Below are 16,532 nucleotides of genomic sequence, written 5' to 3'. Positions count from 1 at the left end.
TAGAATTGACTATCTAAGACTTTTGATTCAGAAATTCTATTTAAAATTCGATAGAACTTCCCCTAAAATACAGATGTTTATCCCTCGTATAAGGGGGTCCAGGACCTGCCAGAAATATTTCTAATATTCATCAATTAATTAACGGGAGTTGGCCCACCAAAACTGCATCATTTTTTCCGACTCCGTAACTCATCACAAATCACAATTATTGGCAAACGGTCTTACATTACTATTATTTTAATAATCAAACCTCATATAATTTTTCTGGCATTCAACACAATAATTAGTCAAATAATTTTTTTATCAATAATCTCTAAAATCAACAGGCTAGAGAATTACCGAGACACTTGATCAATCGGCCGACTCGCCTTCAGCCGCTGAAATCCGATCAACAATACGAGCGCGCCTACGGACTCGAAATAACACGCAGACGATGATTCTAGCATCTAATTCTTTGATCCGGCCCCCGATCGTCCGAAGAAAATCACAGACAATTTCAACTGTCGATTTTCAAATAGAGTTCGATCACCGCAAAACTAATGCCATTAGAAAGCTTGAGCTGAGGGGAGTCTGAATATGTCCTTCGATCGTCGAAAGCACAACTCCACCGATCAAAAAATTTAAAAATTTGAACTGCCTTCACTTTACTGGAACTCTCTCCTTCGGTCACCATTGCCGATGTTGCTGCCCCCAAAAGAAAGCCCTCAAGGCACCGGTCACTTTAAGACTAAAATCACCGCCATTGGACGCCGGAAACGCTAGGAACGGTAGCAAGAAGGTTGCGGCTGCCTTTCTCGTTCCCACGCCTGCCGATGCCTCCCGCTGCCACCACCAGCAATAACGAGCTCGCCAACGACAGCTGCATCCCTAGCTAGCACCACCACGCCCGGATGGCGCCTCCTTCGCCGTCTGCCATTGATGGCCGATGAAGCTCCTTCTTTCACTCCTCTTCTTCTTTTCTTTCTTTTTTTATCGCCAATAGGTCCCTCGACTTTTATTTATTAACCATTTAGTCCCTCATTCTTGTTATTGACTAACAATTTTCTCCTGTAAAATTTATGTTTAACCCTCCAACTTTTCTATAGTATTTCAATTAAGCCCCTAACTACTTAATTTGGACCAAATTACAATTATTAAAAATAGAGAGTTACTTAATTATCCTTGATTTTAATGGTGAAATTACTAAAATTCTCTTACTAGCATATTTAATTATAAAAATACCAACCATGAAAATTCTCATTTAACCCCATATTAAAGAATTTATACTTTTAGCCCTTACTTCATAATTAATTGTCAAATTAATCCTAACACTTGATTAACTTAAATAATCAATTGGTTGACTATCTTTTCAATTTAGTCCAAAACCATTTACTAATTAAAATTTGTCATTCCCCAATAAATTCTTTTATAAAAATATTATCTATTATTTCTTTTATAACTTTCAAATATAATATTTAATTTATATGCTCATATTGAGAAAAATTTGAATGTGACCTATATATATGAAAACATAATTTATCCCCTAAGAAATTCACTTAATTAATAATTTCTTTTTGAAAATCAAACTAATTAGATATAGAAAATAAATTCCTTTATTTTTTTTTCTAGCATTGAAATTCTATTTTAAATCATTCCAATTCAATTACTCAAAATAAAACTAAATTAAATTAAATAAAAACTCATTATTAGTTATTACTAATAATAATAATAATAATAATAATAATAATATTATTATTATTATTATTATTATTATTAATATTATTAAAAAGAAAATTTCAGATATTACAGGCTTCCTTTTCTTCTTCTCCTCCTTTTGCAGTCGTCGACGCCTCATATGGTAGTTGACGACAATAACCTATCTTTTATTTTATTTTGTGTAGTTTTCTTACTTTTATCATGTTGTTGTCTTAATCTAGCCACTATAGGTTCTTTCTACTGGTTTCTTATGTGTTATCTCCTTTTTTCTCTCTCTTAGTAGAGAAAGTTTAAAATTTTTTTCTAGATTTGTTAAAAATCAATGAAGAACAACAGTTTTAAAGTCTACAAGATGTATCTCTAATGTTGAAAAGAAAAAGAGCATTATGATTATATGATATAGAGTTCAAAATATGCTAGCGGCCGAAAGTAGTAGTAACGACGGTGGCGGCAACGGCTGCAACAACTGTGCAAGTCCTCTATAAATGAGAATATTATATGAGAAATTAGGGTTTCTTATTTAATCTATAAATGGCTTTATAGTCTTTTATATGTATGTTTGGACCTTAGTGTTATGTTTGTTTTTTCTATTTTAGAGTAGATAATGATTGGATGGCCCATTAGTTGGCCTATAAAGTCACTTCGAAATTTGTTCTTTCTGAGTTGGTTTGATAAAAGTTGTGTTACAAACTCTCACCCCTCCATGTATTTTTCGATGTTTTAGCTTCTATGGAATCTAAAATCTATTTATTGATAAAAAAAATGACCATCAACAGGGATGGTAATTAGGCGGGTAATTCTAGGTACCAGATCTGACTGAACTCTAATAAGATGGGTACGAGTAATTATAAACAGATTTGAAATAGGTTAGGATTGAATTTTAATACTTGTGTCGAGTTTAGATCAGGTTTGGATTTAAACTTTTGGCTACCCACTACTTGAACCTAATTATTTAAATGGATAGAGGTATAGGGTACCCGAATCTGATATCCAAAACCTGTTCAAATGGCATACATATATATTATGTATATAAAATAAAATACTAAGAAAATATCAAAATTATAAAATTTTATTTAAATTACATACTTTAGGTTTTTCAATTTTTTATTTTTTTATTTTTTATTAATATATTTTAAATTTGATTATTATAAACGGATTCGGTAATAGATACTCGTTTAATTATTTAGATTTTAATATAAATGTGTATTTAATGGGTAAAGTACCCATTACCCATTTAGATTTTTATAAAATTTATTTAATAGCTATATATTAAATGAGTTTTTATCGGGTCAGATAGTACTCAGATATTCCTATTCGGATCTGGGACAAATTCAACTAATAAAGGTAAGTTTTTAAATAATTCAAGAATGTGTATTTTAATTATCACGTATAGGTTGATATATCCTTAAATGAGCGGCTTTCCTATTTATTGTCGTTCCTAACCATCCACTACAAAAGCATAGTTTTCTGATAAAACGTATTGACAATCTTTTTATCGATAAATTTACTAAATTACTGATGAAAGACAAAAAAAAAAAGTATCAAAATTTTTTTTGTTTTACAATTACTAACAATTTAAAAATCTTCAGTTTCTAAATAAAACATTAAAGAATGGAGTTTGCAACTAGCAATGATATGTCGATAATTTATAGATTAAGAATTTTTATTGCTAATTTAAGCACTAAAATATAGCGTCATCTCTAGCAATAAAAATCTTCATCACAAAAAGTGATTTTTTTCTACTTCTTATATTTACCAACGGAATATTTTTGTGAATAAATGAATATTATAAATTATTAATTATTGACATATTATTTTTATCACGAAATAAATTTATTGATAAATTAGTAATTAAAATTTTATTAATGATTATTTAATTAAACTCTCGATAATGTATATAAATTTGAAGGAAATTTTTCCTTCAAAACTTTCATGAAATATTAAATTAAGATTACTGATAAAAAATAATTTATCGATAAATCATCCGTATTTGAAAAGGATTTGGAGGAAAATTTTCTTTTAAAATTTCATGAAATATTAAAAATTAAAATTAAAATTACTATTACTGAAGAAATACTTGTGGGTAAATGGTCAGTAATTAAATATTTAAAAAAAAATATTTTCTTTCAAATTTTTATTTGAGAAGTTTATCAATAAAAAATTATCAATAAATTGTCGGTAGATTATTAAAAGAAATTTTAGATAGTATGCTTCTCTCTTTCTTTTCATCTTCCGTCACATCCTAATTTCTCTTTCTTAGCTTCTATCTTTTACTCACGTTTTTTCTATCTACTTCTCATTTATTTTATTTATTTTTCTTTCTTTCTGATTTAATTACTTCTTTATTCTATTTAGTTCTTAAATTTCTCTAAAACCTTCAATTGAAAAAATATATTCAATTTAATTTAAGTTTCTTAGATTCCTTTTTCTATAGTTGCTTTAGTTATTAAACTTCTTATTGTATTTCTTTTAGCTTTATTGTATTAATGTATATTAGAAATTATTCAACTTTATCTTAGTATTTTTTAAATATATATTTTTGTGTCTCTACAAAATATTTCTCTCTTCCGCCTTTCTCTCTAATTTTTTTATAAGATTTATTTTGTACTTTTTTAGTTTTGAAGTTTAATTTCAATTTTTTTTTAATTTTTATTTATTTTGAATAGTTATTAAGCTTAGTAATTTATATTATAATCTTCCATACTCTCTATCTTTTTTTTAATAATTTTAATTATTAAGTAATTTTATTTTCAAAAATAAAATAATTTTACCAACAGATTTTTATTTTTAAAAAATATATATTAAAGAGTTACTGACGGTTTGCCAGTAATTTTTTTTCTTTAATAAATATTTTAAAATTTACCAATGGAAAACACTGTTTTATTTTTTGAAAGTAATTTAAATAATTACCAGTGGTTTATCAATAAATATTTCTATATTTTAAAAAAGGATTAACAATTTACTGATGGTTTACCGACTGCCCTCTTAGTTGTATTATTTCCCTCCAAAATCTTCTTGTGGGATAACATTTACCGACAACTCAAAACCAATTATCTATAAAAATTTAGTTGGTAAACTGTTGTTTTGCACAATATATTGACAAATTACAAACTACATTTTAGTCAGTAAATTTAGCAACGCCTTATTAACGGTCGGTAAATTTTACCCACAATGAAATTACTAACGACTGAAAAATAATTGATAAACCGTCGGTAATGTCATTTACTGACAGTTTGCAATAATTTACCAACGAAAATTCCATCAATTATTAATTTTTTTATAGTGATCAAAATAGGTTAACAACGTTCAAGGTTCAATAATATATATTATTGCTTAATGCACAAGGCAAATGTTTGCCACAGTAAAGTTTTGCATGCTATTTTATCTCTTTTCATGTTGGTTTATGAGTGTACTTACTTTGATATTAGCGATTACATATCAAATATATATAATGCTATATGTCAACTAGATACCAAAATATGAAATAAATATCAAAAAATAGTTAAATATATTACTTATATATATCAAATTTATACAAAATATATATGAATCAAATGCTAAAATATTTAAAATGAATATCAAAAAATAGTTTCAGATACTAGTCATATATATCAAATGTAGACGAAAGATATATGAAACAAATATCAAAAAAAGTAATGTCAAATACTAGTTTCAAATACTAATTTTATTTGCCAATTATTATCAAATAGATATAAAATATATATTCAACTCATACCAAAAAATTACTATCACAAAATTTGTAGAAACATACACTAAATTGATATAAAAATATATTATTTTTTAAAAATCATATATATATATATATATATATATATATATATATATATATATATATATATATCTAACATATACCCTATAAAAATCTAAAAGTGAATAGATGAAAAATACTTTTTCAAAATTTTAATTTCTTACCCAACGGTATAAATATAAAATATTCTATTTTTCATAGTTGTGTGAACTACCCACAAAATAATCCAATCTGCTACTAGTTCTCATTTCTTTTTACAAAAATGAAAAGAATATTATTCAAGAAAAACAAAAGTTGGAGCATTTCTTTGTGGAAAACTTTTGCATCATAATCTCACTTTAATTTGACTATGATTTGGCATGCAAAAACAGAAGAGGCTTCACATCAAGCTAACAAAATCCAGCCAAGGCATTTTACAACTCGCCTTCCTTTCCCCACTTAAAATAAGACCCACACTCTTAATTGTTGGGTCTGTCATGTGGTGGCTTCAACCAAAGAATTCTATATATCAGTAGTCTCTTTTGACTTAATTCTGCAACAGCTCCTAATTACCAAAATCTTAAATATGGTGGTAGCAACTCATTAGTATAACTTTAATGGAAATAATGATGGGGCAGCAACTTTTTTAGTAGCAATTAATTACATAGGGCACATGAGATAGCAAAATCAAAAGCAAAATGATGTTTTCGGGATAAATTCCTTATTGGTAGCAAATCTTTAAACCTAGTATTCAATCGATACTAATATTTTAATTTTTTTTTTTTTTACTATCAATTTATCTATTTTTGTCTCAATTTAGTGTATCTACCATGTTTTTCAATTTATTTTTACTAAAGTGGACGTCGGAAATAAATATTCTTAATTAACTTACTATATTAATAATGTTAATTTATTAATAACTTATCATGCTAAACATGTAGGATCCATTTCTAGAATTTTTTTTAATTCTTACACGTTTAGAGGTGGACCTATATGCTTAATAGGAATTAAGTTATTAGCAAATTAATATTGCTAATATGGTAAATCAATTAAAAATATTTTAATTCTAATGACCATGATAGGTCCAAATTAAATATAGATATTTAGGATATTTTAAAGCTTTAATAATATGATTTATATATATAATATAGTGAAAATATGTGTTTTTACCTCACTTAAACTTAATTGTCTATTTTCAGATAATATCAGCCAAGAGAAGAAAATATGGAGCAAAATACTAAAAAAGGAATTTAATTTGATATGTTCGTATCAAGATCCAATATTAAGACACATAGACTGCTATTTGCAAAATTTGGCCAAAAATTACAAGGCCCAAGAGATATTTTAGTCATTTTGTATAATTATTATGATTTATATTAAGAGTTATTTATAGAATAGTACTTGGTGGAGATAAGGATACATATATTCTCTTATCTATGAGATAGACTTATATTGGTATATTTATCTCTATAAAGACTTACTTAGTGGAGGACTCTTCTCTATATATATCTCTATAAATCTAGTTCTAGGAGAAGGAGGAGGAGAGTTTTCTCCTATCTGCTATCTACATTTGTCCACCATTATTTTCTTTACAGTTCTTCCATAAACACTTTAATTTAGTTTTCATTACTCTTTTTAAGATTTAAGGAACTTTTCAAAAAGTTGAGAGTAAGGACCAATCATCTTTCTATTTGAAAAAATTTTGATTCTAAAGGAAGCTTTTACTTTATTGTTTTATGTTTTTCTATTTAACACCATGATAATTTGATTAAATATTCTAGGCTAGTTTTCATAAATGTTTAATTTAGCCTTTTTACATATGTATGAACCTTGTTATTTTTTTATTTAATGAGTAATTTCTTTATCTTTATATCTTTATTAATGTTTAAATAGAAATAAAAGTATTAGTACAAAGAAAATTAAAATATTAATACCAATTAGTTATAAACTGCGAAAATTTAGTGTGAAGACAACAATTCACCTGATGTTTTCTTTTGTATATATATATATATATATATATATATAGTTCTTTAAAAAGAAAAAGAAAGGAAAATCATAATTCTATTTTAACCTAAGATGGCAATAATTTATTTATTTCCACTCCGAATCTGATAAAAAGACTTCATCTTATTTATGGCAATAGAATGGCAACGAATTTATATCATTCTATCCCTTTCTTCTCCCAATTTTTAAAAATATCAATTTCTCCATTTCATATCAGCTCTGAGAGTTTTATTTTATTTTAGAGATAATATCAGCTCTGAGAATTATTTACTTCATTCTCTATCTTTTTTAGAACGGAAATGAGAATCTTAACACCCATTTTGCCATTCTGATTTTAACCTTTCTATTAGTCTTTTTTTCTTTTCTGAAATCTTATAACTGAATACAGATTTGACATATTACATACACAACTACTATTTCTTTGATATATGAAAATGATGGTTTACTATTTCACAAATTGAATCTTTGAACAGTAATCATGCAGTGTTGTTATTAAAACTCTCTTGATCACTAAGGAAATTCACATCCATATCTCATGTAATATTAATATTGAATTAAAACTCCTTTTATTATGATTTTAAACTAAGCACCAACAAGTTTAGTCTAACAGAAAATATATATTTTAATTTGAATCTAAATTAAAATTTATTAAGCCACTATATAAATAATAATTAGCCAGTCATATATTTTTCTGAAAGCAACGCTTTCTACCTTATTTGAGAGATAAATATCAACAAAATCGAGATAAGTCGTGTTTTGACTAGTTTGGATTAGCTCATTTATTATTGAGCCTAACTCAAACTGAGTTCATTAAATTTTCATGTGTTATAGAGTAAAATTTTTACATTCTAAATTGAGATGTATTCAATTTTGACTTGGAAATGATAGAGAATCATTCTCCTTTAATTCTTTTTCCTTTATAAAAATTTTATTAGTCGGACATAATTAAAACTAATTCTTCATTTATTCCTTTCTCTTCCTTTTATATTACTCTCCCCGTTCATACATAGTGTAAATAAAAAAGAAATAACGAGAAGTTTGGGTTTAAATTAATTTCATATGGGTTTGGAAGGTTTCACGTTACAAAGTTAATACTAGATGTACAGGCCCGCCCAAACCAGAAGCCATATACATCCATGAAAATCAGTTTATTTGCAATGATCCTCTTTCCCTCGCATTCTTTTGAAATAATCTTTGATTGTCGAATCTTGCTTCGCAACCACAACTCTTTCTCTCAAGAACTGAACTCCACTGCAAAGCCATGGCTTCTTGTTCCCATTGGTGGCATGCACCAACCTACTTCACAATCTCAGTAGTCTTGGCATATATCGCCATCTCCACAGTTCCGAATTCTCCATCAAGAAACCCAACAACTCCACCAATCAGCCACAAACTCTCACTCAACGCATCAGCAGCTTTAAGGAGATCAGGTTTCAACATCATAAGTACCCTTCTTTCCATCTCGCCTGAAATCTTTCTTTCATCCCCTAACTCAACCATCTTTGCCATTCAAGATTCTGCCCTCACCAATGCTTCTAACGCTCTTCCTCCATGGTTCTTGAGACATCTCCTCCAATACCATACTTCTCCTTTAGTATTTTCCATGGCTGATCTCTTGAATAAGCCTCAGGGTATCTGCTTCCCTACCCTTGTTTATCGAAAAAATGTTGCTGTGACCAAGGTTGATGCCAACCAAAGGTTTCTTGAGATCAATCATGTCTTGGTTTCACATCCTGACATATTTCTTGAAGGGAATCTTGCAATTCATGGCGTTCTTGGACCTTTTTCTTCGATGGGTTCTCAAGATTTTGATCAGATTTTGGATTCAATTCAAGCTCCTATATGTGATGCCAATTCTAGTTTGATTTTAGACGCCAGTGATCCCAAGAACATGATTGAATGGACTAGGATAGTCCGTTTGTTAAGTTTTAATGGTTTTGTTTCATTTGCAATTGGGTTGAACTCTGTTCTTGATGGGATTCTTAAAGATTACAGCAACTTGAATTCCGTAACAATATTTTGTCCTCCAGAATTGGCATTGGTTGCATCTCCTTCGCCAATGCTTGATAAGATTGTGAGAATTCACATTCTGCCGACGAGGGTTACATATACAGAACTTGCTTCCATGCCAGACAAATCCTTGCTAAGGACACTGCTTCCCCACCAGCAACTCAAGATAACTGGAGGTTCTAATGTATCACAAGTTTTAACTGTTAACGGAGTAGAGATTGTAGCACCAGAAATCTTCTCATCAAAGAAGTTCATCATTCATGGTATTTCTCAGACTTTTGAGGTGGTTGAGCTTCCAAGTACAGCAAGGATGGGAGCTTCCAGTTCAACAATCAAAGAAGATGGTGGCTTCAGGTAAAGCTTAGGTACACCCAGCCTGTTGGTCGTCTCTTTGTTCATTAGTTCCTTTCATGAATGAAATATGCTGCAGAAGATGAGAGTGCTTTCTTTATTGTTTCACCAGGCAGCTTTTGTTATCAGAGTGATCTCTAGCCATTGATCTGCTTCTTATCAGAATCAGAAAGGGTAGGTTAATAGCTGATCTGTTCTCACAAGTGTAATGCATTTATGTACATGGGAATTGGGGTTTGGATATCATTATCCAACATTCGGAAAATTCTATAAAACAAAACGTTTCAATTTTTTGACTTCTATGTGCAAATCAAACTAACACTGGTTAGAATTCTGGCAATAGGCACAAAGAAAAAACCGTCAGCTATATTAGCCAGATTGTCCTCCAATATCTATATAATTCGTTCCTAAGAGCCATGCTACTGATTACTGAATTACCTTTCCTGGAGTTGGGTACAAACCCAAATGGTGATTGCTTGCAAGTTGTTAGCCGTGCACTAGCCCATATATGGAAGTTCAGTACGAAGATAAAGGCAAGTTTAGATTGCCAACTTCGCAATAGTTGAAAGTCATCAGTTGCAGAGTATCAGTCTCGGAAAAAAAATAGCGGTGTTAGGCCTAATGAAAATTGGAGCGAGTTAACTACAATTTCACGCTGTTCGGAAATATCAATAATGGATTTGTTTAATGGTTCCTCTGCCGATAAAAGTCACAGTAACTTGGACAAGGATGATTGATGGAAAAAGGGACATGCTTATTTCCAGTTCATCCAGGAACGAATGCTGCCTAAGCTCTACGCAAAGACCTTGCTGCTGAAACAGCTTCAGCAATTGATCTTCCCTTCAGAAACTGGTTTAATGCAATTGCTGCGTGCTGAATTCCCTAAATATGTAATTAAATGGTGTGACAAAAAAAAAAAGATTACTATTCATATTTGCAGGTATGACAGGTTGTAATGACATTATAAAACAGAAGCAAACTCAAAGAAAACGTGTGCACAAGCAAATAAAACAACCTGGCCTATCAAGGAACTGCCAGGCTTAATATTTCTGCTAAACAATAAAATCAGATCTTGAAAGTAGGTACTGCCAGAAAGTGAACCTAATATCAAAATCAGTTGTCCCACTTCTATCTGCTCCGTAATTCACTCTGTTGTTGGTCGTCCAAAGACAAAGAATGTTGCTGTATCAGCTAGAACATTGTATATTGAGTTCATAAAGCCACCTGTCTCCAAACAACAAATGAAGATTCTAATTAAATGAGTATCATTCTGAATACACCTTCCATAGTTTATGACAGTGCTGTATTTGCCTGTAGGTTCGCAATATCCATTTTGTGCCTGAGATATCCACTGATTGAAACAGTGCCTTCGTTGGTCCACAACTGCAAAAAGGAATTCATAGGCTCATTCACTAACTCAGAAAATGGATGAAGAAAAAGATAATTAATAAACATTTTAGAAAGGAATACAGTAAAAGGGGAAGCGTGAGATGAGAGGAGCAAGAACAGAATTTGTTATTGTTCAGTCACTGTACAAAAGATCTTCTTACTTACATGGCATTTGACCTTAGCTACTCTAGATTACTGCAAATAGACTTGAATCTCCTCACTGGACTATGATAAACTGACTAACAATTTTATATATCATTCACATGCCTGGTACTGCTCATCTATCATGTTCATCAAAACTGCAGTCTGCTTAATCAATGGTCACAGATGTCTAGAGACGTTAGTTTAGTTGCAGAGGATCTAATCTGGAATAACAAACTTAAGGAAAAAGACCTGGGTGATAGCAATTGGATGTATTGGTAAAATTATAGCAGAATTGTAAAGGTAGCTGTAACTATAATTAGCTAAAGAAGTAGTTATATTTGCTTGAAATATAAAACATAAGAGTTATGCATTGATAAATAAAATTTCTTCCCTTTCAAATCTCTATCTCTCTGTTTGTTTCTTACTCTCTCTTCTCTTCTCTTAATCTTTTCTTCTGCTTCTTCCTCTGCAATCTCTTCTCTTTATCCTTCCTTCTATGTTCTTTTGCTCTTATCTGTCACCGAAATGGTTAAGGCTTCTCAAAATGCTAACCTTAACACTAATTAAATAACTTTTTCCCTGGCAGTGTTTGAACTTTAACAAATCCTTAAACCTCAGCTACTACAGAACCATTAAGATACTACCACAAATCAATTTTATGCTAGCAACCTCCTTTCAACTCTTATAACAATAGGCTTTGCAATCCCACAGGCAAATCAGAATCTGATAACTTGGTGCTGCCGACTGATGCTGCTAGAGAATATATATATATATAAATAAGTCTGAAATCATACAAAAGAACCATAAACTTTAAATACATGAAGGAGAAATTATAAACTCGGCAGATTCTAAACTTGTAGCTTAGTTATCAGCTAACTGAACCATAATCTGGACCAGATTCAATCGCTTTCAATAACTTAGCAGCCTTTATCTGTGATATCATCAAACTTTGGTGGGTGTTCTCATCCATAACAACTCCAATCTCAGATTTGAGATCCCAGAATTGTCCTGGATCTAGGAGTAAAAATTCTTAATTGTAAAGGAATCTGCTTCACCATACCAAAACTATTAGTTTCTTCTACAGTATTTTTATTGGTCATCTACATCCAAAGAAGCCAGATAGCCAATCCATATGGTAAGATCACTGCTTCAGTCTTAGTTCTTCAACAATGTTGTTTTAATAATTTTTTTCCTCTAATTTTCTCATAAGATAATTTCATACAATCGTCTCTTTATTAAACCAAGAAATTTCACTTGTTTGAATGCCACAAATTTAAAGTTTGGTTGATGAAACATTGTGAGCTTCCTTGATAAAGCTAGATTAAGTTAGAAACTTTGATTAAATTCCTATCACCAATAATCTCCACAAGAACAAACTCCATCCTTAAAATGATGAAAACGATTTGAATCCCTTACAAGTATCTCCCTATTCACAATTCTTGAAATAAGCTTGGTTGCTGCATGACAGTTTACACATGCCCGAAGATTCTTTGTTATATGAAGTGTAGTTCCAGGAGGAGTACTTATAAGCCCATATGCAATCGCTAGCCTCTCACTATGATTACAAAGTGACTCCTCAATTTCTTCATCATTTAAATCATGCAGGACAGATTCTTTATGGGGGAAAAATCCAGCTTCCTTTAACCTTCTCTCCAAATTCTCAAGCTCCTCAAAGATCTCTTTGGAGCTTGGGTGTGACTTATCTCCAAACTGAAAGGCCTGAAGCTTTCCATTGATCTCAATCACACTGTGCCCCATGTCCTTACTCAGTCCTTTCTCCCTCATTAACACCCGTACTTTTGCAACATGATCCCATAAGCAAGCTGAGGCATAAAGATTTGACAGTTGAACATAATGCCCTGGGTTGTATGGATCCAATGAGAAAAGCTGCTCAGCAGCATACTCTCCTAGTGCGACATGACGATGAATCTTGCATGCACTTAGAAGAGCTCCCCATATACTTACACTTGGTTCAATTGGCATTTTTCTGATAAAACTATATGCTCTATCTAAATGTCCTTTACGCCCTAGAAGATCAACCACACAAGCATAATGCTGATGGCGTGGTTCAATCCCATAGTCTCTTATGTGGTGGAAGTATTCCCATCCTTCTTCTACAAGGCCTGAATTTTTGCATGCTGTAAGGAGCCCAACAAAGGTGACATCATTTGGGCGCACCCCAGCTTGCCTCATTGCCTCAAAAAGATTAATAGATTCTTGGCCACGACCATGCAATCCATATCCCATTATCATTGAACTCCACAGAACAACATCTTTATCCAGTGCTCTATCAAAAACATCGCGAGCCAAATCGACACTGCCACATTTTGAGAACATATCAATGAGGGCAGAGCTAACAAAAGCATCATTTCTAAACTCACTCCTGCCAATATAATCACTCATCCACCTTGCTAATTCAAGAGAACCCATTTGAGCACATGCCAAGATGACAGATGTAATAGTAATAGAATCCGGGCCAAAATTCATAGTTATCATTCGACGAAAAAGCTCCAAAGCTTCCTCGGCATACCCATTCTTTGCATAACCAGAAATCATTGCATTCCATAAAATCAGATTTGGAATGCGCACCTGATCAAAAAACAATCTAGCAAACATAACTTGTCCGCATTTTGCATACATGGCAGTAAGTGAAATGAGCAAATCAATCTCAAATTCAAGGCCCATTTTGATAACACAACCATGAATAGATTTGCCATGTTCCAAGTCCTCTACATCAGTATATGCCCGTAGGACACTCACAAGAGCAATCTGATCAGGTTTCACATTCACTTCCCTCATTTGATTGAAAATTCTCAAAGCTTCAATAGGCTGCCCATTCTGTGCATACCCAGAAATAATAGAAGTCCAAGAAACAATACTCCTATCACTTAACCTACCAAAAACAATATTAGCAAGCGAAATCTTTCTGCATTTTGCATAAAATGTCACGAGACCATTCTGCACAAAAACGTCAGCTTCAAGCCCATGCCTAAAAGCCTGACCATGTACTCGCCGGCCAATATCAAGAAAAGCCAGCGAGGCAGTGCAAGCTTTCAAAACAAGAGGAAACGTAAACCCATCAGGTCTTATACATGCTATTTGCATTCTAGCATACATTTCAATAGCATTACAAAACAAATTCTGCCTGGTGTAACATCTAATAATCGCATTCCATAAAAACACATCCGGGTCAGGATAATAATCAAATACATTACGTGCATAGCGAATTTCTCCTAGAGTCGCACAACAGTTCACGAGTTTAGTAATCAGAAACCCGTTATACTGCAATCGAGAGACAAACAATTGAGCATGGATTTGATTCAAGTGACTTCTGTTCACTGAATTATCAATGAGAGATGCAAAGAATGTGCAAGGGTCAAAGCGAAAGCATAAATGTCCGGTATTGAAGCAGGAATGTAAATGGCGAGGTAAAGAAGAATATGGTTTAAGAAATTTGAAAGTGGTGGCGCTAAATTCTTTTCTAACGAGGTAAATATTTAGAGCCATGAATCTGTATCATCGTACTAACTAGAGCATCAATGAATACCTTAAGTTCGGCTCCTGATACGGTATGTACCGGTACATTTGTCGAACAGGTAAATTTTTGTATTTTATTTTGTAATTTAACTTATGTGCATTTTGTCTGTTATGAAAGAAATTCTTTTGAGATTTTGTGACTGCTTTTTGTTTGAAAGGAAAAAGTAAGGGGAAAGGTAGAGAAAAGGAGAATTAAAGTGTGAGGAAAAGATAAAAAGTGGACGGAAGCAAAAGGTGGAAATGGAAGGAAAGGGAGGAAATAGATGGAAGGAAATCCGAGTATGGAAAGAAATAAAATTGTAAGAGAAAATAAAGAAAATGTAATAATAATTTACTTAAAATAGTGTTGATAAAGAGAATGTAGAAGATTGCAATTATCTAATTTTTAAAAAAAGGTTATAATTGAAGTTGTTTACATGAAACATATTTATTGTAGTAGATGTGTCCTAAAATTGAAAAATTATCTATTGTAAATAAAATTTGAAAATTTGATCTTGAATTTAATGATCAAGAGTGTAACAATATGAGATATCCTTTAGACATTGAAACATGAGAAGATTTTAATGCATATTTTGTTGATAAAGTCATGGTTGAACAACAAACATGAATTAAGATTCTTTTTATGTACAATTTCATCATCATCACCTTTCATATTTATTGTGCTAGGTGTAGCATTAAAGTTTGCAATGCCTTTAATTGAAAAATTATTTGTTGAGTAACAAATCTGAATCCCTTTGATCTTGAATTTAATGATATAGAGTGTAGAAATCCCATAAAAATAATTTGTCTCCAAAATGGAGAGGAAGTGGGAAGAAAATAATTTTAATTACTAATTTAGCATCATAATAATTTATTAAATAAGAAAAAGTGAAGTGAGAAAATAAAAATTTATAATGCTCAACAGTCTATGAACATGGGATATCCTTTAGAAGTTGAAGCATGAGAGGATGTTAATGTATATCGAATTAATGAACAATTAAGAATTGAGATCCTATCACATCTGTAAGTAGCACTTTGTTCATGCTATTGTATAATAAATTTATTTATTTTATATTTAAAAATTTGATTTTATATATTATATACAATTCAATTTATAATTATATTACTAAAAATATAAGTATGATTTTTATTTTATGATAATGTTATTTATATTTATAATAGTGTTTTATCTAAATCATGTAAAATATAGTTATGAGATTTTTGTATTTTTATATGGTAAAGTAAATAAACATGACAAGTATATATAGTTACAAATTATTTTTTCTATCTATTTCATTGTAATACTTGTAAATAATAATAATAATAATAATTTTTAATAAATAAGATTGTTAAATTTTTTGCTATTTATTTTTTTCTATTATTATTTCTTGATATTAAATAAATACATATTGAAACTCTTATTTTCTCTTTATTATACTGAATCAATAACTTCTTCAACACTTTAGAAATTTCTAATAACTAAATTTATGGTCCAAATTTAAAATTCGTATTATGTTAGAATTATATTAATTTATATAATATATATAAATAAACAATATATTTTATAGAAAGATAATAAGATTTATTATTACTTTGTAGTAGGTATAATAATTATAATACTATATAATAATCTTATACTTAAATAAGTCATAAATACCATATTTATTATTGCATT

General features: G+C 30.6%; 2 protein-coding genes across 4 annotated transcripts; one reads left to right on the top strand and one right to left on the bottom strand.

Annotated features, from left to right (window-relative positions):
- The first annotated feature begins 8,463 nt into the window (after positions 1-8,463).
- On the top strand, positions 8,464-10,104 carry LOC8266917 (fasciclin-like arabinogalactan protein 21). The gene is made up of 2 exons (XM_048377382.1): positions 8,464-9,811; positions 9,921-10,104. Exons 1-2 carry the CDS (start codon positions 8,709-8,711, stop codon positions 9,940-9,942), a joined length of 1,125 nt encoding a protein of 374 aa, XP_048233339.1. The 5' UTR covers positions 8,464-8,708; the 3' UTR covers positions 9,943-10,104.
- Positions 10,105-10,712: 608 nt separating this feature from the next.
- On the bottom strand, positions 10,713-15,092 carry LOC8266919 (pentatricopeptide repeat-containing protein At3g12770). Of its 3 annotated transcripts, XM_048377381.1 has the most exons (3): positions 12,758-15,092; positions 11,120-11,191; positions 10,713-11,032 (listed from the first exon to the last, which is right to left on the bottom strand). In XM_048377381.1, exons 1-3 carry the CDS (start codon positions 14,846-14,848, stop codon positions 11,021-11,023), a joined length of 2,175 nt encoding a protein of 724 aa, XP_048233338.1. In that variant the 5' UTR covers positions 14,849-15,092; the 3' UTR covers positions 10,713-11,020. The 3 variants fall into 3 exon arrangements, with proteins under 3 accessions (XP_048233338.1, XP_025013779.1, XP_015576986.1); XM_025158011.2 differs by having other exon boundaries at positions 10,713-11,191; XM_015721500.3 differs by having other exon boundaries at positions 10,713-15,091.
- Positions 15,093-16,532: the final 1,440 nt, after the last annotated feature.

This window comes from Ricinus communis, chromosome 7, assembly GCF_019578655.1.
Source record: "Ricinus communis isolate WT05 ecotype wild-type chromosome 7, ASM1957865v1, whole genome shotgun sequence".
In the NCBI taxonomy this organism is placed as follows: domain Eukaryota; kingdom Viridiplantae; phylum Streptophyta; class Magnoliopsida; order Malpighiales; family Euphorbiaceae; genus Ricinus; species Ricinus communis.
The sequence above is the reverse complement of the archived record's forward strand: the minus strand, read 5'-3'. Positions and strand labels throughout refer to the sequence as shown.

Bases quoted from the DNA above. Each gene is read 5' to 3' on its own strand.
- LOC8266917 (XM_048377382.1), top strand. From the start codon at position 8,709: ATGGCTTCTTGTTCCCATTGGTGGCATGCACCAACCTACTTCACAATC. The intron at 9,812-9,920 runs GTAAAGCTTAGG...TTGTTTCACCAG, and splicing joins AAAGAAGATGGTGGCTTCAG to GCAGCTTTTGTTATCAGAGT.
- LOC8266919 (XM_025158011.2), bottom strand. From the start codon at position 14,848: ATGGCTCTAAATATTTACCTCGTTAGAAAAGAATTTAGCGCCACCACT. The intron at 11,192-12,757 runs GTAAGGGATTCA...TCCTTTTTGCAG, and splicing joins TTGTGAATAGGGAGATACTT to TTGTGGACCAACGAAGGCAC.